This window comes from Giraffa tippelskirchi, chromosome 10 (assembly GCF_054371585.1).
Source record: "Giraffa tippelskirchi isolate mGirTip1 chromosome 10, T2T-mGirTip1v1.2.pri, whole genome shotgun sequence".
Taxonomy (NCBI): Eukaryota; Metazoa; Chordata; class Mammalia; order Artiodactyla; family Giraffidae; genus Giraffa; species Giraffa tippelskirchi.
The window spans coordinates 7061629-7082350 of NC_137284.1; the positions used below are offsets into that span (position 1 = coordinate 7061629).

At 62.0% G+C, this 20722-nt stretch overlaps 1 protein-coding gene across 4 annotated transcripts; it reads right to left on the reverse strand.

Moving 5' to 3' along the window:
- Positions 1-377: 377 nt before the first annotated feature.
- Positions 378-20164, reverse strand: PCNX3 (pecanex 3). Of its 4 annotated transcripts, XM_081532363.1 has the most exons (36): positions 19514-19725; positions 19061-19237; positions 18531-18718; positions 18195-18294; positions 18031-18070; positions 17835-17930; positions 16482-17612; positions 15879-16002; positions 15611-15786; positions 15305-15395; positions 14796-14931; positions 13356-13516; positions 12450-12603; positions 12143-12175; positions 11758-11929; positions 11530-11640; positions 11061-11152; positions 10809-10918; positions 10525-10630; positions 10335-10427; positions 10029-10179; positions 9035-9179; positions 8533-8710; positions 7762-7870; positions 7478-7607; positions 7011-7069; positions 6696-6911; positions 5813-6066; positions 3476-3706; positions 3205-3308; positions 2754-2901; positions 2430-2660; positions 2077-2351; positions 1477-1610; positions 1094-1392; positions 378-1015 (listed from the first exon to the last, which is right to left on the reverse strand). In XM_081532363.1, the coding sequence occupies exons 1-36, from the start codon at positions 19535-19537 to the stop codon at positions 821-823; spliced, it is 6174 nt and encodes a 2057-aa protein (XP_081388489.1). In that variant the 5' UTR covers positions 19538-19725; the 3' UTR covers positions 378-820. The 4 variants fall into 4 exon arrangements, with proteins under 4 accessions (XP_081388489.1, XP_081388488.1, XP_081388487.1 ...); XM_081532362.1 differs by lacking the exons at positions 19061-19237; positions 19514-19725 and adding an exon at positions 19921-20164 and having other exon boundaries at positions 13356-13477; positions 18531-18704; XM_081532361.1 differs by lacking the exon at positions 19514-19725 and having other exon boundaries at positions 13356-13498; positions 15611-15789; positions 19061-19274.
- Positions 20165-20722: the final 558 nt, after the last annotated feature.

Sequence of the window (20722 nt, forward strand, 5' to 3'; positions counted from 1 at the left end):
CACACACAGTCTCAAGTCTTCTTAAAAGGCCTTAGACAGGTGTCATCTCTTATTTACAACTGGAGAAACTGAGCCTGAGAGAAAGGCTCTGGCCAAGGGTCAGGCTGATAATTGTAGGAACCTGCCATTGCAGCTAGAAATCTTTGAACGTTTTGGCACGAGAAACAGAACAACTGCGAACTTAAGGTCAAGGTTTAAAAAGGGAACAGGCTTGTGGCAAAGAGGATCCAGTCCTACTTGAGCCCCACCCTGGTCTAACCTTGACCTCAGAACCCAGCCCCACATCCTTCATCCCTCTCTCTGTGCTCATCCACCCTGACTTGACCACCTCTTCTACCCTCCACCCAAACACCCCCAGATAGAAGAAACTGCCAACCAAAATCAAAAATAGTGTTATTAATTCTGGTGTCTCCGAAGCACGAAAAAAAAAAAAGAAAAAGAAACCCCCCTTTCCCCACATTTCAGCCCCAAGTCCAAGGCCAAAGGGCCACCCCAGCAGGCGGTGCAGGCCGAGGGGCCAAGTCAGTCCTGGCCACGGGCTTGAAGCGGGACCAGCCCATGGGTTTGGCTCTTAGGGCCCGATTGGGATGCTGCCTGCCTCAGTTTGGGGAGCCCAGGCCCTGGATTAGGGATGAGAGATCAGGAGTCAAGGTCAGAGGTCTGGGCTATTCAGTTCCAGTGCTCTGGCTAAGGCAGCCAGAGGTCAGGGTTCACATGTGGAAGCCAAAGCCACTTGGTTCTGTGGTCCAGCAGAAAGGGCCAGAGGCTGGGGGTCCAAGTTCCCAAATACAGGGCTGAGGCCCAGAGGGCACCAGGCCACTCAGTACTGATGCTCCAGCAGGGGCTGAGCTGCCGGGCTCTCTCGCTCCTCAGCAGGGGCAGGCCAGTCGCCCAGGGCCCCGGTGGGCGTGCCACTCTCAGGAGCACTGCTGTCCAAGCAAGGAATGTCCTGCACTGCTCTGGGAGGCGAGGCTTCAGTGCTGACGTCCGGGCTGAGGCTGAGGTCTAGGGGCGCCTGAGGGAAGGGAGACAGGTTGGTGGTGGGAGAGCAGACCTGAGCTGCCCAGTCATGACCCCGCCGGAAGAACCTTACCTGAGATTTGGGGGTGCTTCCTTTAGGGCTCCCTGAGGCTGGCTCCCCCTCGGATCCCCCTAGTCCCTTCCGACCCCCCAGGCTCCACTTTCCACTAGGACCCTCAGAACTTAGGAGACCAGGGCCAGGGGGCCTTGAGGGCCTGGGACCCTCAGGGGCGGCCGGCGAAGCGGGGGATGGTCCAGGGAGCCGAGGGGGTGGCCACTGCAGCAGAGGAGGGGGGCGCCCATCACCAGAGCCACTCAGGGAGGGCCTCGGGCCCCAGGCAGGGCCTGGTGGGAGGGGCTGGTCCCCAGCACCTGTGGGAGACAGATAAGAGGGCAGACTTCAGTCGCTAGGCTGCTCTTCCCACTCACGGGCTCAACCGGGCCTTGCCTGCTCACCTGCTGTGTTCTCAGGTGTGGGTTGTGCCAAGGGGGGGTTATTGCTGAGGGAGGTCAAGCCACCACCTCCACCACAGTCCGAGTCATCCACGTTCCCGCCGCTATTGCAGCCGGCACCACAGCCCTTGTGAAGCCTGGGCGAGGGGAAACAGAGAGGAGGTTGGTGGGGGGAGGAGGGTGCAATGCCCTCACAAGCACAAGTCCCCAACCCAAGACAGACCACCGAACATCTCAGATCCTAGTCCTATTTCTAAAAGATTCTGCCATCTACTTTACAGGGTGTTTTTTTTTTTTTTTAAGGTTACATTGCAAGGCATGTGAGATCTTAGTTCCCCGACCAGGGATCAAACCCATGCCCATTGCGGTGGAAACACTGTCTTGCCCACTGGACCACCAGGGAAGCCCCTACAGAGTTTTTAAGGGTGGCATTATCGATGGTGCTTCAGGCTAAAGGTCACCTTCGGCTCTGGCTGAGAGGGTCAGCTTGGGGTTCACTCCTGGCTCCGGTGCTTCCGCAGTCAGACCCTGGAGGGCACCGCTTCCTCTCTGTGAACCTCTGCTTCCTGCCCTGTGACCGCGGAGGCGGGGGTCAGAGCTCACCTCTCCCAGCTGCGCAGGAGCCAGCGGGCAATGGCGCCCAGGCTGACGGGGCCGCCCCACAGCGCCCGCAGCTGAGGGTGGCTGCCAGCCAGTGAGGTGGTGAGGGGAGACACGTAGATGGGGTAGCCCAGCGGCTGGTCACAGGAGGAGTTGATCATGTTGCGGAGCGCCTGCTTGGCGTTCTGGATGCTGCCACGCTCGGGGTTGCGGTTGCGCAGAAACACCAGCTCCTGCTGCTGCCCGGCCCAGAGGCCGCGCACGCACTCGCGGTTCACCTGCGGGGGCCACACGTGTGGGGCGGTCAGGAGGCCGCGGCAGGAAGAGGGCCGGGTGGGGTGAGCTGCCGACCCCACCTTGATGACGCGGAAGCTGAGGTGGCGCCGGTTGAGCATGATGATCTTGTACTCATCTGAGGCGTCGTCCAGGACGTGGCGCAGCGCCAGCAGTGAGGGCGTGTTGCTGAGTATGGCGCTGCGCCAGGCCGGGTCGCCCTCGTGTGAGATGACCAGCCGCTCCTCGTTGGCTGCGATGGCATCGTACAGGGCGGCCGGCTCCTCATACTCGTCCGGTGACGTGAAGTGGTCCTGTGGGGAGGACAGGAGGGCTGAGGTGGGCCACCCCTGCCCTGGGTGGCGTATTCACTGCCTGCCCGCCCTGCCTGGCACACCTCTGCCCACCTGGTGAAGCTTGAGGGCCATGCGAACCCCGGGCGCCACCACGCGGTGAAGCAGGTCCATGTCAGCAAAGACCCACTCGTCCCGCGGGGAGGTGATCCGGAAGTCCCCCTTAAACAGGGCGTGCAGGCCATAGAGGAAGGGCTCCAGGCTGGAGGAGAGGAGGAGGGGGTGAATGCATCGGGTGTGCTGGGGCTCCTCAGCGCTGGCTCTGTGTGCAGGGGTCAGAGGGCAGCCTGCTCCTCACAGTGGGCCTCAGTTTCCCCATCTTGACAAGGAGGTCAGTCTCTGCCCGTGTCCCTCACAGTGTGGTGGTGAGGAGCAGGCGAGGTCCCATGGGGAGAGGAGCCGCACTGAAGGAAGGACTGATGTGGCCCTGGGGGCTGCAGCCACAGGCCCAGAGCTTGTCAGGAGGTAGAGGAGGGGAGGGCAACAGGATGGGCTGGGCACTCACCTGGCAGACATGCTGTGTGAGGCGGTCCCTAGGGCCCGGCGGCCCAGCACACACAGGCCAAAACACAGCGTGACCAGCGGCGAGTTCCAATCCTGGTCCACAGGCTGCGGCACAAGGACCCCCGTCCCCAGAGCCCAGCTCAGACCTGGCACAGGGAACTTGGGGCAGGGGCTGGGGCCCAGGCCAAGGGAGGCTGAGGATGAGAAGAACCCGCACAGGGAGGAAGGAGGCTGAGGGGGAGAGGGCAGCCCCAGGGTGGTGGTGGCCGGACCTGGCCGCGCCGGGAGGCACAGTACTGGATCCACTCCAGGTGCACGGCGCAGAAGGAGGGCAGCGAGAGGCCAGAGAGGCGAAGGTCGTAGTCCTCATCCACGCTCAGAGAGAAGGTGGGGTCGGAGTCAGCGTAGCCAGGTGCCCGCACGGGACGCAGGGCCATCGCGATGCCTTCGTGGCTCAGCCAGGCCTCCAGCTTTGGAGAGCGGCTCACGTAGTAGATGATGCTCTGTAAAGAGAGGGCAGGGGTCAGTGACTGGAGGTGCGCCCACGCCCTGGCCACTAGGAGAGACAGCATCAGGGTACAGAGGCTTCTCCCCGTGAGTTCCCTGGTTGTCCAGTGGTTAGGACTCCGCACTTTCACTGCAGAGGTCCTGGGTTCGATCTCTGTTTGGGGAACTAAGATCCCTCAAGCTATGTGGTCGGACCAAAAAGAGAGAGGCTTCTGCCTTAGACTGCGCTGAAGTCAGCTTCCCAGGACACCCGTCCCCTCTCCCATCTCAGCTCCCTGAAGCCACACAGGCCTGTCTGCTCCTTCTCTCGGTCAGGGACGAGGAAGGGGAAAGCTGACAGGAAGCACCCCTCCTTACGGAGCATCCACTGAAGGGTGCTGCCTGTGGCAGGTGCTTAGGTCACAGGTCCCTCAAGAAAGCGTTAAGTGTGATGGCCACAGGACTTCCCCTCAAAAGAAAGAGGCACAGCATCTGTACCCAAGCCAGGGGCTCCTGGACCCCTTAAGAGAATCTGCTGGGGACTTCAGTGGTTAAGAATCCGCCTTGCATTGCAGGGGATGTGGGTTCCATCTCTGGTTGGGCAACTAAGCCCACGTGCCACAACTACTGAGCCCATGTACAACTAGAGAGGCTGCGTGCCGCAATGAGGATCCCTCGAGCCACAACTAAGACCTGACTCGGCCAAGGAAATAATAAAATACCTATTTAAAAAAGACAGATTCTGCTGGTTTCTAAGCAGGGGCGTGGGCGAATGGAGAGGTGCTTTTGGACAGTATGCGGCTGCTACAGACACGATGGATGGGCAGTCTGAGGCTGACAGTTGGCAGCCAATCAGGTTATGGGATCTTGTGTGCTGCCCTGGATGGAGTCAATGTGGGGTGGCCTTCTGCCTGGGGGAAGAGTGGGGAACCCAGAGCTGCGGAGGCTGGTGCAGCTGGCCGTGAACAGGGGGCATCTCGGCAACAGGGAGTCCAGAAGGGTGGCTCTGGTAGGACGTGGGGGGCCAAGAACCTGGGCAAAATGGCCACAGTATAAGTTCTTCCCTAGGAATGAGGGCGGGCATGGGAAAAAACATCTGAGAAAGTAGTTTCTCTGACAAGTGACACAGAGGGGGCATCCACTGGCAGCAAGGATCAGCTGGGAGCACAGGACCACCCGAGAGAGAACCTCAGGTGAGCAGGTTCTGTGGACCCCAACAAGCCGCCTGTCCTTCTGGGCCCACGACAAGCCGCAGGGCAGATGCTAAGAGAGCATGAGGGGACCTGACTGGGACCCTGATTCACCCCACTCCTGTGGCACCCTCATCATTCCTGCCACCTCACAGAACTGCAAGAATCCCTACTTCTCAAAGGGCTAAACGAAGGCAAAGAAAACGACATCGCAGGCATCCCAGAACCCAGTCCAGGGCTCCCTTGGGACCCCACACAGTGCCTCCCCAACCCCTTGCCCTACAACAGGCCTTGAGCCCCTCAGGCCTGGCTTGGAGGGCCCAGGTTGAGACAGGGAGGCCCAGCCCGGGCTAAGCCTAGCTCTGGCACTTCCTCCTGATGCTGGGATCTCAGGCAAGGCACTTTCCTCATCTAAGGCAGCAGCATGTCTCCTGCAAGGTGTGGTGGGCTTCACCCAGCTCAGAAGAGGTGCCTGGCAGATCCCACCCCTTGCCAAGCACCGCTGCTTGGCAGCTGCTCCAAAACCTGTGTTAAGGCCACCACGGTTAGCTTTACTGTCTCTCTGTGCTGGTGGGGCATGGGGAGGAGCTGGTGGTCTGGAAGGTGGGCATCAGCAATGCCCCTCCCAGGACCGAAGCCCAGAGAGGATCTGTGTAGGTGCTGGCCACTGGCCCCCAGTACTCACCGCCCCATGGGAGCCTCCTGGAGGGGGTAACAGAGGGTCCCCACCCCAGGGCCCCCACAGGCAGAGTCACAGGCGCCTCAGAGGCCCGCTGTCCGGCAGTGATGCTTTGGAAGATGCTTACACTCTCTGAGGCCCCAGCTTCCCTTGGGCAGAGCAGGATCCTGGAGACCCAGAAGGTGGCCTTCGGGAAGCTCCTGACCGGTGAGCCCTGAGCATGGGGCCCCAGCCACCCAGCCTCCCCCTCCTACCCTGACGTAGTAGGTGACGAGGATCTTGCGGAGGTCGAACACCTGCAGCATGGACGCGGCGTTGTTATCGCTGATGCTGTAGCCCTCTAGCACGTACTTGCTGGCCGTCACCTCCCAGGCCAGCCACCGCTGCCCGAAGGCCGCATTGAAGGACAGGACCCGCGGCAGGTGGCCCGGCTCGCAGCAGCAGCAGCCCTCGTCTTCCTCCACGCCCTCGGTGATGGCCTCCACCTCCCGCTGCTGGCAGTATGTACCTGCAGGGACGGGGGCCAGTCAGGGGACACGGGGACATCCCCGCCTGCCTCCTCCCCAGAGTGCCCAGGCCCCTCCCCTGGAGGCGACGGGCATCCCCGTTACTCAGTGAACAGATGAACAAATGAGCCCCTTTCTCCTCCTAACTCCCGGTGGCCATGGTGGGGTGGGACCACAGTGGCAGTGATGGGATGGACAGGGTCAGGTCCCTCACTTATAGAGGCGAAGACAGGCTCAGGATCGTGCTGCTCTGAGCCTCTCTGCACTCAGGGGCCTCTTCTGAAGCTGGTACCTGCCAGGTACACCTTCCTGAGGGCCAGGAGCTGGCTCACTCCCCAGGGCTTATGTGTGGGCCCCAACCTGGGCCAGGCCTGAGTCCACAGAGCAGGCCAGCAGGAGCCCCGGGCAGGAGCTTCCACCAGAGCAGCCTGTTCACTACAGACCTGACACAGTCAGGGCAGGGCCGGGGCCAGGCCAAAGAAAGCCTGCCGCCTCAAGGCTCAGACTAGGAAACCCAGCCCGTGGGGCCCATAGGAGAGAGTGCTTTGCTCAAGGGCCCCAGCAAACCGGGGTAGAGCAGGGTTAGGGTCTGGCCCTCACACACTGACAATGGTGGCACCCTGCGGCTCACCCCGAAACTCGAGGCCACGCAGCTGGAAAGTGACGAGGCCGTTGCCAACCTCGATGAGGTGGACCAGGGCGTTGAGGTAGTCGGAGGCCAGGACGAAGCAGTCGCCGGGGCCATAGTTGCCCCAGCGGCCCAGCACCAGGTCCCCACACAGTGTGTGCTGCAGCGAGCGGGTCAAGTGCTCGTAGAAGATCGAGTTGAGGTTGTTGTCGTCAGCGCCTGGGACCCAGGATGGATGGACAGATGGACATGACGAGTGAGCAAGGCTCCCTCCCCAGGGCGGCCCTGCCCCAAAGCCCCCGATGGCCGGGTACACACCGGGGTTCCGGTCCAGCTGAGTGACCAGACGGGTGTTGGAATGATCCACGCGTTTAGTGCTGTTCAGACAGGGCGACACACAGGTGGCCAAGAGGGCAAGGCTGCCCCAGGCTCAGGTGACAGTTCCCACCACCCTCTACCACGTCCCTCTGGGCTTGCACCCCCATGCTGAGGCAGACGCCACGAGAGCTCCGTGACTGGGAGGTTAACATTCACAGACGTGAGGGGACTCCCCCAGGGGCACCACACAGCCAGGAAGCCCAGGGTGTGAGCCCCAGGCCTCAGCCTGGCTCAAGCTGTGTCCCCTGTGTGTCAGCCACCTCACTGAAGCCCACGGTGTCATTCCCCACAGCCCAGCCTCCAATCTCCATCCAATCTCCTGGTAATCTGCCCTGTCCAGCCGCCCACTCCCCGCCAGTCCCCCTCAGGGTCCCACAGGGCACCCGCCTCTGTCCCAGGAGACCCACTTGTAGTCACGTTCCCAGAACTTGAGGGGCCGCGCGTAAGACATGATGAAGACAGCGCTGCCCAGCAGCGGGTTGAGAGGCGTGGAAAAGAGTGCGGAGAGCAGGGCCTGAACGAACAGCATGGCCGAGTCTGGGTGCGAGTCAAGGAGGTGGCAGGCACGCAGAACCCTCCCCGGCCTCCCTCACGACCCCTCCATCCCTGCCAGCCCGCCTGGAGCTCCCCTATCCGGGCAACGGCCCTCCCTTCACACCCCGACCCGGGCCACAAGCGGCAGGCTGGGTACGTGGCACGGCGAACGGCTGGGCAAAAGCATGGAAAGCTGAGCCCCAGGTGATCTGCCAGGGCGCGATGTAGGTCAGCACGAAACGCAGCTTGTACAGCAGGTCCCACAGCTGCAGGGGTGGAGAGGGGAGAAGGTGAGAGACACACGGACTGCTCACAGAGAAGGGGGCCCACCAAGTGCCCACTCAGACCTCCGGGACTTCCGACACCATTAGTAGCCCCAGACAAAGCACCCAAGGAGACATTAGCTATTTAATTCATATAATCATCCTGGAAGCCTCCTATCATTGTCCCACTTCCCAGATGGGAAAACTGAGGTTCAGACAAGGTAAAACAGATACATGATTTGCTCAGGCTATGCCACTCTTGGTGATGCAGCTGTGATACCAAAAGTTGAGACATCACAGGCCCTGCCCTCAGAGGGGAATACGTCCTGATCTCCATCATCCTGGGCCAGGCCAGAAACCAGACCAGAATGCTCACGGGAGTGAGGTGAACGCTCAGGCCTGTGCTGGGGTCCCCCGTGGGCACCGCTGCAAGCCTCCAATACAGAGCCGGGGACCAGCCCTTTGTTCACATCCCGGCTGACCACCAGCTCTCCAGGAAAGCTGAGGAAAATCACTTATGATCTCTAAACCTCAGCCTGCTCACCGCCCTGTGAGGAGCTGTTGCCAAGGCCCCCAGAGGGGCCCCCTCCACGGTCCGGGGAGGGTCTACCGCACTGAGGCGGGAGAGGTCTGCCCCCAGGGCTGTGGCGCGGCCCCCAGCTCACCTTGCTGCAGAGCAAGGACATGAGGAAGTAGTCGAGCAGGAAGCCCTGGGAGAGGCGCGGGTAGTCGAAGTGAAAGAGCAGAACAGTGAAGGCCAGGGTCAGGTACTGCTGGGGCGGGCAGCAGAAAGCCGAACGCAGCAGCTTCAGCCCAGCCACGGTCATAAGCAGCGCCCGGCAGCTGTGGGCGAGAGGCAGGGTTTAGGGGCCCGGCAGTGGGGGTGGCTGCCCACCCCTTGCAGGCTTTGGCCTGGGCTCTGCTGGGCAGGGCCCGGCTCTTTTGGGCCAGCAACCTTCGTCTCTGCTCCCTGAAGAGGTCACTAACCCCCCCCAACTTCAGGTGTACTGGAGGGACACGTCTGCTCCTGAGGAGGCAGGTGCTTCACTGGAAAGGGTGTCAGGAGCTGGGGGCCTACTTAAGCTTGCTGGCCAAGGGGACTCAGTTTCCCCCTGGGTTACTGGGGCAGGTAGATGGTGGGATGACCAGGGGGCTGGCAGTCCTCACTAGAGGCAGAACTTGTCTGGGTGGCTGACGACCATGTGAGCGTCCACCGTGAGGGCGTTGAGCACCACGGCCGGGTAGATGAGGTACTTCTCCACGCACTGCAGGCCGGCGTACAGCTTCTCAAACCACATCACCTGGGCAGCACCTGCAACCATGGGCAGGAAGGTGGGACTGCTGTTGAGCTCCGGGCCCTCCACACCCTCCTCCAGGCGCAGGGGAGGACAGGCGTGCTCTCCAAGGGAAGCTGGCAGGAGGGCAAAGCTCAGGATGTGGGGGTGTGGAGTTCTGGGCCCCTAGAATTTCTGAGCAGCTGGGGTGTGTTGCTCTTCGGCAAATCAAATGAGGGCGATGAGGCCCAGGCAGGGTGTGTTGGGGGCTCAGGGCAGATGCTCTGCCCATTCGGCTGTCTGCGAAATAAAGGATGATGACAACACCCCCGGTGCCCACACGACTCAGGACAGGTTGGGTGAGGCCCAAGTTTACAGCGACCCTCAGTCACAGGGTCCTTCGGACCAGGCCCCTGTCACTGGCTCAAGGTGACTGTAGCCACATGGAGATGCTGGCCCAGTAAACAAAATCCTTCACTGTCCAAGAAAAACAAGCACGCAGACCTTCGCACCACAAATCCAGGTTTTCAGATACAAGCTCCAGGGTGTCTGTGTTGCACAATTCAGTGTGCACTGAGCTGGTCTAGTTCATTAAGAACCAGTCTGTATTTCTCAACAACACCTCCTGGAGTTCTACTTCTACCTCCTCAGAGTTCACAAAGCGGGCAGGAAAAGGGCAGAGTGGGCAGGGCGAGAGTGAGGCAGGGACTGAGCAGGGCACAGGAGAGGGTACAGAGGGCAGTGAAGGGGCCGCAGGGCCCATGCCAGCGTGGACGGGGCGGGTGGGCACAGGCTGCCCCCTGCTGGCACCCTGAGCTGAGAGGTCCGAGCTCCTATACGGAAAGGCAGGAGGGGTGGAGGGCCCCAGCCCGGCAGGAGGCACTCACCTCGGACTTCGTACTGGCTGTACTCCAGGGGCTTCAGCACGGGCTGCGACAGGCAGAACCAGGGCAGCTGTTTGCGGAGCTGTGGCAGCAGGTAATGTGTGAAGAAGCCCACGGCCCCCGCCAGCGTGTACAACACAAAACCCAGCACGGACTGCAAGAAGAAGGGGAGGCTCAGCAATGGGGCCGCCTGGTGCAGGTCAACCAGGGCCCAAGAAGGACGTGAGGCCATGGCCGCCCAGCCCTCGGGGCATTCGGGCTCTGGCAAAGACCTGAGTGGGAGAGAGGGCTGGCCTGTGCCCCACAAACCTTCAGGGCAATGAAGACGGTGCTGGCGCTGATGGCAAAGGTGAGCACGGCAATCACCACACACATCACCAGGTCGGAGTGCAGGACCTCGCGCTGCAGAGTCAGGAAACACCTGCGTGGGTGCTGCCACCACCGGTGGCTGAGCATACCCTTCCCCCCAAGACTAGACCCCGAGACTCCGGGCGCTTACCACTGACTGGCGCATCTTTTCTGGCAGTGGGTCTGGCGGCTCGGCACGGGCGGTCTCCAAGCTCCGCTCCTCCAGCTCGGGGAAGAGCTTGCTCCGGACCAGAGACCTGGCGGGTAGGGCCGTGAGAAGAGTCAGGGGCCTGGGTCTGGGAGGCTGCCCCTCCTCCCACAGGCCCTGGGGTCAGGTGGTGGCAGGCACATGCGCAGACCCCCCCAACCCTTGCCATGCACAGGTAGACACACAGACACACGTGCACACGCAGACAGGTCCACACAGGCACCCACCAGAGCACAGTGGGGTCACTGCTCTGCCGGCTCAGGTGGTAGGACAATGCCACCAGGAGGCCGCAGAAGACGGAGAAGAGGACAGGGACGTGCTGCTCTGGCCAAGGACTCTGGGGGGAGAGCCACGCTGGTCAAGGGGTGAGGGTGCCCCCCCAACCCCGGGGTAAAGCCACTGCGGAGTGTAATTCACAGCCCCATCCCAACAACCCCTGGCTCTGGATGCCTCCCAGCCCCCCAACAGGTCATCCGTACCTTGATGGCCCCGAGGCAGAAACCGTAGAGCAGGGCAGCAGCCAGCAGGCTGCGGGAGAGGCTGAAGACAGCGGTCAGGGGGCTGGTGGCAGCTGCAAGGCGAGCGACAGCAAGTAAAGCCCAGATCCCACCTGCCAGCCCCCGCGGCACTGCCCCCACTGCCCCTCAACTTCCAGGGGCTAACCTCCCTTGGATTCGGGGCCGAGCCCACTGTTCTCTGCTCCCCCAGCCCAGAGAGACCTGCAGGACTTCTGGCATTCTCAGGTTTAAACCACTTGCCAGGGGAGGAGACGGGAGGGGTGGAGGAGGGAGGAGAAGAGATGGGCTCTTAGAATCTTCTATGTAAACTCAGAGAAGCCTCAGCGAAGCGCTAGACCCATAGTCGTATAGCCTCATAGCCCTCACAGCCTCACAGACCCATGGCCCTGCACGGCCTCCTCACCCCTGAACCCCGCCCTGGGCTCCATACCTGTGCCCCCAAAGCCGTGCATGTCTATCTGCTCCAGCAGGTACATGAGGCAGGTGTTCACTTGGGGCAAGAGGCCCAGGAGGAAGACGAACGGGAAGCACAAGGTGAACACTGGCAAGGAGGGGAAGCAGAGGCCCAGTCAGTCTGCCGGCTGCCCCCTACCCCGGCCCACCCTTAGGGCCTCGCTCCCCCCTACCCGCTGGCAACCTCAACCCTACCCGGCCTTACCAGTGGCCACGTCACGGGCACAAAAGAAGAAGGAGGCGGAGAACAGTGTGAGGCCGTAGAGGGAGACAGGCGGGAAGGGCTGCGCAGAGCCCAGGGCATCCAGCAGCCAGATGAGCAGACAGCAGATGCAGAAGTAGACGGGCCGGCTGTACGCGATCACCCAATTGTGGCCCTGGGGAGGGGGCCTGTGAGGAGCCGCGCCTCCCTCACTGAACGCCCTACTGGCAAACGCATGCTCACGTGCCCCGGGCCTGGCCCTGGGTCCAAAAGAGCTTGGCAGGGTGGGGGCAGAAGGATCAGGGGTCTGGAGGCAACAGGGAATGGTGAGGGTTTCAGCCCCGCCCAGGCCCGGGCCTTGCGGGGAGACGCACTCTGCTGTACTCACATGCATGGGGGAGGCGGCATCCGGCTGCACGCTCTGGAAGAGACAGGAGCTACACTGGTGACGAAAGCCTCGCCCACGGGAGGGTCAGAGGCCTGGGACCTGCTCGATTCCACTTCCGGGGCATTATGAGGGACCAGGACAGGACTCCCTCTTCAACTATTCTGAGCCTCAGTTCCTTCATTTGTTGGATGGGGCGGGGAGGGTGGTGGTTACAGGGGACCTGAAGCATCTTATCTGCTTTCTAGCTCGACCCCCTCAAGAGGGGTCGTGGGAGGAGAGGGAGGAGACCCAGGAAGCCAGGCCTGACCTTCAGCAGGGAATACTGGCAGGAGGCGATGACCAGGCAGAACTGGAAGACCCAGATGTCCGTGAAGAAGCCCTTGAGCAGCAGCAGGTAGCCCAGGAAGGCAACGAGGCTGCTCAGGCCGACACCGAGGATGTTCTCCAGCAGCCCGCGCGTCCTGGAGAGACCGCCGGGTCAGAGCACGCCTACCTCCTCCCGTACTGGCGGGGCAAGGGATTAGGGGGTGGGGGTGGGGGACAGGACCCAGCCACAAAGACCCACATTCGGGCTGGCGCTCACGCCATCATCCTGAGTATCTGGAGCTATAACCTTGGGCAGGACCAGGCTGCACCTGCTCCAGGAAGCCAGCTCGCTGCTACCCTGCACCCAACCCCAGGCTCTGTCCCCTTTAGACCCGGAGACCTCAGGGGTCACCCACTCTGGGATCTGACCGATCCGCCTCCCGCTCCCCCAAAGCATGGCTCACTGTGCTGGGAGAAATCCAGAGCGCAGGAAGCCACCCAGACAAGAAACATCACCTGACCTCTCTGCCTTTCTGGGCCTCAGTTTCTTCTCAGAAAAAAAGGAGAGCTAAGACAGACGATTTGCTGGCTTTTTAGGCTATATAGGATTCAATTTAATTGAATCTAACACAGAAGCAAATCAAAAAAAGACACACTGCATAGGAGCAACGTCTCTCTCCGGCAAAATTTTGAGAGAGGAATGACCAGAGCACCCCCCCATCAGGCCAACCGTTTGCCCCTGAAGAACCTAAAGGAATCCCACTGCAAATTCCAGCCCTCCACACACCCTCAGTAACCCAGCAGTTAGGCTCTCTGTGGCCATGACGGCCTCCACACATTCCCAGAGTCTGGAAGGCCTGGGGCCAGGAACGACAGAGGACTGGAGGCTGAGAGGCTGAGTACTCACCGGTCCAGCAGTGCCAGCAGGGCGAGCCGCTCGTAGCGCACAGAGGTCCAGCGGCCAGGAAGAAGCCAGTACTTATAACTGTGCTGGGCCCGGGGCGGCGCCTCCTCCATCAGCGTCTGCTCCTGGGATTCGTGCAGGGAGTCCTGGTCCAGTAGGTCAAACTGCGGTCCCCACGGCCGCGGCCATCAGCCCCACCCCCCACCACCGCGGTCCACGCCACCCCCTGGCACACAGTGGACATCAGCCCCACCCCCTCGCCACCGTGGTCCATACCACCCCCTGGCACACACTGGCCATTAGCTCTGACCCACTGCCATCCACGCCACCCCCTGGCACACACTGGCTGGTCTACACAGAAAGTCCCTATCATCTAGCGGCCCCACAGCCTGCCCTGACCCTCCACCTCAGGGCCTGCTCCTTTCTCCAGCTTCCCAGGATATGGCTCAACGGCTGTGGGGGCTGCCAAGGGCCAGGGTTACCAGCTCCTGTGTCTGTCTTCCCCACTCAGGAGGCATCTCTGGCCTCTTCCTGGGGTTGATGAAATCCACCTTACTCTTCGGGAGCCAGCACAAATGCCACCCTTTGCCCAGACGTGGCCATCAGTCACTCTGACCACCCTACCCTGGAGCACACGGAGGGCTGGCCCTAAGGGCAGGCCTGGGTGTTAATGCCAGTGCTGTGAGGCCTGGGCTGACTACTTAACCTCTCTGGGCTTCTTGGGTGTTTAAGTCAACAAGTGTTTACAGGACACATCCATGAGCCTGTCCTGTGCCAGGCTCCGGAGACACAAGGAGAGCCACCACAGCACAGCCCCTGCCTCCGGAGGAGACTGCGCCTGTGTGAGGACTGCACTGCTCTCCCACGTGACGGGGAAGGAGAACAAGCACATCAGGAAGGGGCATGTGCGGCTTCCGGGCGCTGCCCTTGGTCTCTCTGTGGCCCTGCCTGTGAGGGCACTACTCTCACGATTGTTCTGTAAGCTCTGAATCTGTGCCTTACACAATCCTAACATTTCTGTCATTTCCTGACCAGTTACATAAGTTGTCGTCCACACCAGGACACTTTCAAGAACAAAAGGAGGTGCTCTTACTAACTCTGCTGAAACAGACAAGCTCGACCAGCGTGCCTCAAGTGACCCACTGCCACTGTCAGGTGATCTCAACTGTCCCCTCTGCGGGTGCCACTGCACTGTCCCCACTAACTGCGGGCCCCTCCAGGGTAAAGAAACTACTCCAGACACGTTTACTGAGTAAATAACTAAGCAACTTAAGTCATTCACATTCTGGCACCCTGTGCTGGCCATCAAAGGTCAGGACAGCCACCTTAGGGCCCCTGGAGCCCTCGCTCAGGGCAACCTGGCCCTCCTGGGGCCTGGGGAAGCGCCTTGTGGCCCATCCCCCACCCCCTCCTGCAGGTCCGTCCCCAATGCTGGCTTCTCACCTCCGGGATCTCCAGGGGCACTCGGCGCACCTGCATGCCCTGCAGGACCACGGGCCGCGGCTGCAGCAGGTTCAGGCCACCGGTGGCCTCTGGGACGTCAGCTGAGTGGAAGCTGGAGGAATGCGAGTGGCGGTCCCTGTGGGAACAGCAGAGGTGAGGGTCTAGGCTGTGAGTGAGCCCAGGAATGAAACAGGGTTGAGGCCAAGGCCAGGCCACAACTAGGGGCCCGAGGGAACTGCTCAAATACCCAGAAGAGGCACAAGGGTATCAAGAGAAGACAGGTCACAGAAGGGCCTCCCTCCCAGACCCTGGGCCTCCAAGAGGGCCCTGGAGCCTCGTGCTTGGAAGTGCCATGGAGCCAGGGACCCAAAGGATCACTGCAGGGATCCCTCCATGCCCCTCGCTGCCACCCACCCTCCTCTCCTGCCCAAAGAAAGAAGGGAGAAAACTCCCCAGAAATGACAGCCCACCAGCCACTCGGCTGGGAGAGCCTGAGCTTGGAGACTCACCAGGCTCCGTTGGCTGCCTGCTCCCCCTGCTGCCCCACGGGGTTCTCATAGCCGCCTCCAGCCAGGCCAAAGGTGTAGGAACGCCGCACACCTGGGGCACAGACAGGTGTGGGACACCAGGCAGCCTGTCAGGGACAGGAGCACCGAGGCCCAACCCACCTGAGGAAAACCCTGTGCTGGGTTCTCCAGATAGCAACCTAGCCCCGGGGCACCAAGGGTGCAACTCCAGGGACGATGGCCCTCAGCAGGGAGGGGGGGAAGAGGCTGGGCCAAAGGCTCGGCCACTGGACGCAGGGAGGGGCTCACCGCTCTCGTCGTAGAAGTAGTGCACGGCACCCTCGGAGGTGTCATCGAAGGTGCAGGCCTCATGCACATTGGCGCCGGCCCTGGTGAGCAGCAGCGAGGAAGCGAAGTGCAGGGCCGAGGGCAGCGTCAGAGCCCGGGAGTGGGAGGCTGCGCGGCCCCGCTGAGCCTCCTGCAGGCTGCTGGGGAGGGGGCAGGCCATGGGCTGTCAGCAGCACTCGGAGCCAGCGGGCCCCCACCCCCCCACCCCAGGCAGCCAGCTGGTGCTCACCTGGGTGGCGAGCCCATGACCGAAGCCGGGGGGGTGGGGTTGCTGCCAGCATTGTGCCGCCTCCGGATGGCCTGTGCCCGCCTCACGCTGCTCGAGCGGTCCCGCTTGCCAGTCTCCTCGGCAGCTGCCCAGAGAGAGGCCCCCCGGAGTGTAAGTGACAAAGGAGTAGGCAGCCCAGGGGCGGGCGGCGGGGAGACGCAGGTGCTCCTGTGTGGAGCCAAAGGTCAGGCCTAGTCCAACCACATCCTGCCTTTGTGACCCCGCCAGGTCACCTAACCACTCAGGCCACAGTTTCCACCTCCGGGAATAAGACCACGACCTGCTCCGCTCCGCTGGTAGCCCAGGAGGATAAGCATGGCTACAGACAGACCTCAAAGAGAAGAGGCTCAAATGCTAACTTCAGCATTGGAGCCTGGTGCCTGAGGTCTCTGCCTCGGCCTACTCTCCGCTCAGCCCTGCTTATCTGGGGCACCCAGCAGACGACGTCGCTAGACGGCCGTGTCCACGTCCACCTGCTGCCAGAGGCTGAGCAGGCCCCCCTCCAGCTGCCCCTTGCCCCAACCCCCGCCCCTCCCCAGTCCGCCCTCGCCAGCCCGCACTCACCTCCCCCCACCGCACCTTCCTCCTGCAGCTCCCCGCGCCAGCCAGGCTGGTTGGCAGCAGGTCCCCTGCGGGCCTCGGTGGGCAGCACAGCGGGCTCACCGGCAGCCAGCTCCACCCCCGCCTGGGCCTCCAGCTCAGCCTTGGAGCCGGCCAGGGGACCCCGCAGGACATCCCCCCCTGCCCCGTCCATGCTCAGCACGCGGGCGTGCGTTTTGGCGCTGGCAATACTAGGCGTCCTCTGGGTCCCATAGGGCCGCTTAGGGGGCACAGCCATCCCCTCCTCAGCCCCGTGGGGGGCCCGTCGTTTTCGGGGTCCCCCAGCGGCCCCCTGAGAACTCTCAGGGGAATAGCACGAAGTGGAGGAGGAGCTGTCAGTGCTGTAGCGGCGCTGGGACCGGAGGCTGGAGGCCGGGCTCAGTTCACTGCCCTCGCTGGTGTCATCATCCTCGAAGAAGCCCCGGCTTTCCAGCAGCGGCCGCCGAGGGGCCCGGCCAGCGGCGGGGGAGTGTCTCCGCACAGGCGGCCGCCGTTTGCTGGGCCGTAGCAGCGCCAAGTCCTTGGGCCGCACAACCAGGAGAGGCTCAGGCGGGCCCGGCGGCGTCCCTGCTCCTATGACAGTGTCGAAGGAGCGCAGTGTGTCATCCGAGGGGACTCCGGCATCCGGGGAGGCGGGCAGCTCTGCCTCCGAGGGCGGGTCTGTGTCACTGCCCTCGGGGGCTTGCCCACCAGGAGGGCTGTCCAGGTGGGTCGAATTGGTCTTCTCACTCTTGAAGCTGCTCAACGTCTCCCTGTCAGTGCCACTGAAGCAGGAATCTGAGGAGCCAGCTTTCTGGGGTGTGGGGTCCCCCGAGCCCCGCCGGTCCAGGGGTTGGTAGCCGCCCGCTCCCCGGCGCTGTTCCCGTCGGCTGCTGGTCCTCACCAGGGCCCGCTCAGGCCGGGTCAGGGTCAGGAAGCTCTTGCTAAGCTCCTGGCTGAGGCTGCCCTTCAGGAGGGGGCTCATGGGAGTGTCAGCCACGCTGCCGCCACTCCATGGGGCTCCGTCTCCAGCCAGGGGAGAACGTTCTGAGGAGTCCGTGCTGGGGAGAGATGGGTCCGGGGCGGCCCCTGGAGGCGTCTGGGGAAGGTCTCCAACTGTCAGAAGAGAAGAATACATAGGATTAGAGAAAGGCGTTCTATAGCAGGAACTGATGGCTGAGAGGGTCCTATGGCCCCGAGTTCTGAGAGCTCAGTGGGGCAGGACACTGAGGTCCCATCTCAGCGGACTAAGAGAGCCCCGGGAAGCAAAGGTTAGGGTGACTCAAAGATATGGCAGCTAGTCTTCTCCCCAAGCCCTTGCCAACCATGCCCACTCACTCAGCTTCTCCTGTGAGCTTAGCTTCAGCATCTCTCGATCGGCCGAGGTCACAATCACGTTGTTGCTGCCCTGCTCCCGCACCAGCTCCTTGATGTCTACAAGCACAGCCGCAGACGCGTTAGCAGTACCTCAAGGCATCAGTGTGCCGGCCCCCATTCTGCACCGCCACCTCAGTTCTCAACAGCAGCCACCTACCTCTGAGGGGCCCAGAGTCCTCTATCCGGGGCAGCAATTCCTGAGCAGGTAAGAGAAAAGTTTGAAGGAGCCAACAGGGCAAAAAAGTAGCTGCAGGACATACCCACATGGGGGACAGGCTCCCAGGAGAGGAGTAGGGGAGGCTGAGGGCCAGGACCACTCACCGAGACCTGGTTGAAGCCAAACACGGAATGCTGAGAGCTACAGCGTACAGGGGGCGTGGAACTCACTTTTCGAAATACGGTCATCTCTACTCCAGGGTCTCTAGCAGTGCACAGGAACATCAGCTTCGAGCTAACCTCCCCTCCTCACACAGCACCTCTCCCACCATCCCCATCACTCCTCCCTCCACGTCGATTCCCCTGACAAATCCAGAGCCAATCAAGGAATATTCAACCACTCTTGGAGGCAATGTTCCCTAAGCCCCCTCTCCATCCTCCAATGCCAAGGCCCAAGCACCCAGAACCCTCCATTTCCAGCACAGGCCCTGCCTCGCCCACCTGGGCAGATTGCCATCCCCCTGGGCGGGGTCTTCCTCTGGTTCCCCCATGGTAGAGTTGCGCTTCTCCACAATCTCGCCCTGGTCGAACATAGCATGCAGCCGATAGTTCACAGTCTTGATGGTAGCGAAGATGACAGCCACCACAAGGCAGTACACACCAGCCACCATCAAGCTGGGGGGCAGGACCTGGAGGTGGCAGCAAGTCAGGTCCTTCTTCACAGAGCCCCGCTCCCACAAGGGGTGGACCTACCACCGCCATCAAGGCTAGGATTCACAAGTTCACAAGAAGACTTCCTCACCCCTGCATACAACCAGTATGAAACCTGTCTTTTCTCTACTAAATGGACAGACATTAAGTGAGGGGCTCAAGGTCACCCTGGCCAGAAAATTCTGGCCTCTCCTCCACACACTCTGAACTCTGCAGTGAGTCCCCTTCCCACAGCCCGGAGTCCCTGTCAGTTTGCACCCCTCGGTGACATCTGCCCTCCCTTTCCCCGGCGGGAGTTACAGGTGGAGGCAGAGTCTCACCATGTACAGCAAGAAAGGTAAGGTGAGCAGGAAGATCCAGACATAGAGGTGGAAGCAGTTGGAGAAGGTGCTCTGGTGCGGGTCGAAGAACCAACCGCCGGTGAGAGAGGCCCACACCCCCTGGCGCAGGATCTGCAATACCTGCGACCCCATGGCCCCGCCGCTGCTGCGCGCGCCCTCCTCCCGGGACCCTCATGGGGGCGGCCCCCGGCCCATGCCCCGCCTGGCGCCCGAGGGCCCCGGGGCCCGGCCTCGCGCTCACGCCATGGTCTCCCCCAACCGGGGAGAGAGGTCGGAGAGGCGAGGGTGCGAGCAGGGGGCGGGGCCGGCCGGGCAGTCAGCGGTGTGAGACCCAGGCGCGGGGGTGGAGCCGCATCAGAGGCGGGGTCCTGGCCCCCACCCCCGCCCCAGAACTGCTCCCGAGGGCCGGGCCGGCAGGCTGGCGCGGGGCACGGGCCGGGCACCAGTCGGCGGCATCCAGAGGTGGGCGTGGGGGTGGGTGCTCCGGGGGTGCAGCGACGGCTCCTTTGGTTCCGGCCCGGGGAAAGCCCCGGGACCCTGAGGTCCACTTCCGGGGTCACAGGTCACTCGCTTTGGGCTCCGCGCTAGCCCCGCTTCTGCGGGAGCCGGCCCAAGGGGGAGGCCGGAAGAAGGAGCTGCGAGCCGCCAACCTGCAGTGGCGCATGCGCCCAACGAGCCAAGTTGGGACCCGGAAAAGGAAAACCTGGCGGCTTGAATGCGCAAGCGCAGGGAGGTGGTGGAAAGATAAGAAGCGGGGGAGCTCTTCGGTCTTGCGCGGAGTCCGGGTCTAGGGGAAGGGACGGGACGAAAGGCAAAAGCCCTTGGGCGCATGCGCACACCTGAAAGTTGCCAGCCTAGGGACGACCCCTGGGCGGAACCCAAGGGATAGTTGAATGGCCATCGAGTAACGGCGGAATTAATTGGCGCAAAACTCTCCCAGTGTGTTACAAGAGGCGGGGAAAAGAATGGAGGCGTGGACCTGCCTGAGCTAAAGCTACCCGATCTGTAGATCGGCGCTACGGGGGCACACCCCCCTCTAGGTCCAACCTATTCAGTGCAGGACCTCAAACGTCATGAGCTGCCTCTATTTCCGGGTCAGAGCTCACACTTAAGATTGTGGAGAGCCATCCTCCAGAAAGGCAGAAATAGTCGAAGTAGGATAGCGTCGTTTTTCTTAAAGTGACAGGCTCAAGGCAATCAAGGGGTCAATCCTGCGGTTGCGAGCGCGGTTTGGCTATTCTGCGTACGTTTCAGGACCACAGTCTCAGGTTTCCGCCCCTTCATGGGGAAGAGGCATGAATAAGTGGTTTCCCAGGTGAGGGAAAGGAGGACCTTGGACAACTCGTTCCAAGAGCTCGAGGTGCAGCCAGTTCCGTTCTCCTCGTCTTAACCCGCCCCCCCTACGCCCATCCCACTAGGTCTGCAAAGCTGAGCTTCTGGCCCCGATTTCAGATGCAAAGAGAATGAGGCGCAGAGAGGATGGATCACACAGCCCTGCAGCTTCGGAGCCAAGACCAAACTCGGGTTTGTCCCCTTCCCAAGCCAGGTTCTTTGCCCGAGTTTTCCTGATGCGGATGTAGAGGGGAGAGATGGCCCGTCCTTAGCAGAAACCAACTCGACCCTGAACCTGCTGTCATGGGA

Bases quoted from the DNA above. Each gene is read 5' to 3' on its own strand.
- PCNX3 (XM_081532363.1), bottom strand. From the start codon at position 19,537: ATGCCGCCGACTGGTGCCCGGCCC. The intron at 16,003-16,481 runs GTGAGTGCGGGC...CTCTCTGGGCAG, and splicing joins GGAAGGTGCGGTGGGGGGAG to CTGCCGAGGAGACTGGCAAG. The intron at 6,912-7,010 runs GTGTGTACCCGG...CCTGGGTCCCAG, and splicing joins TCAGCTGGACCGGAACCCCG to GCGCTGACGACAACAACCTC.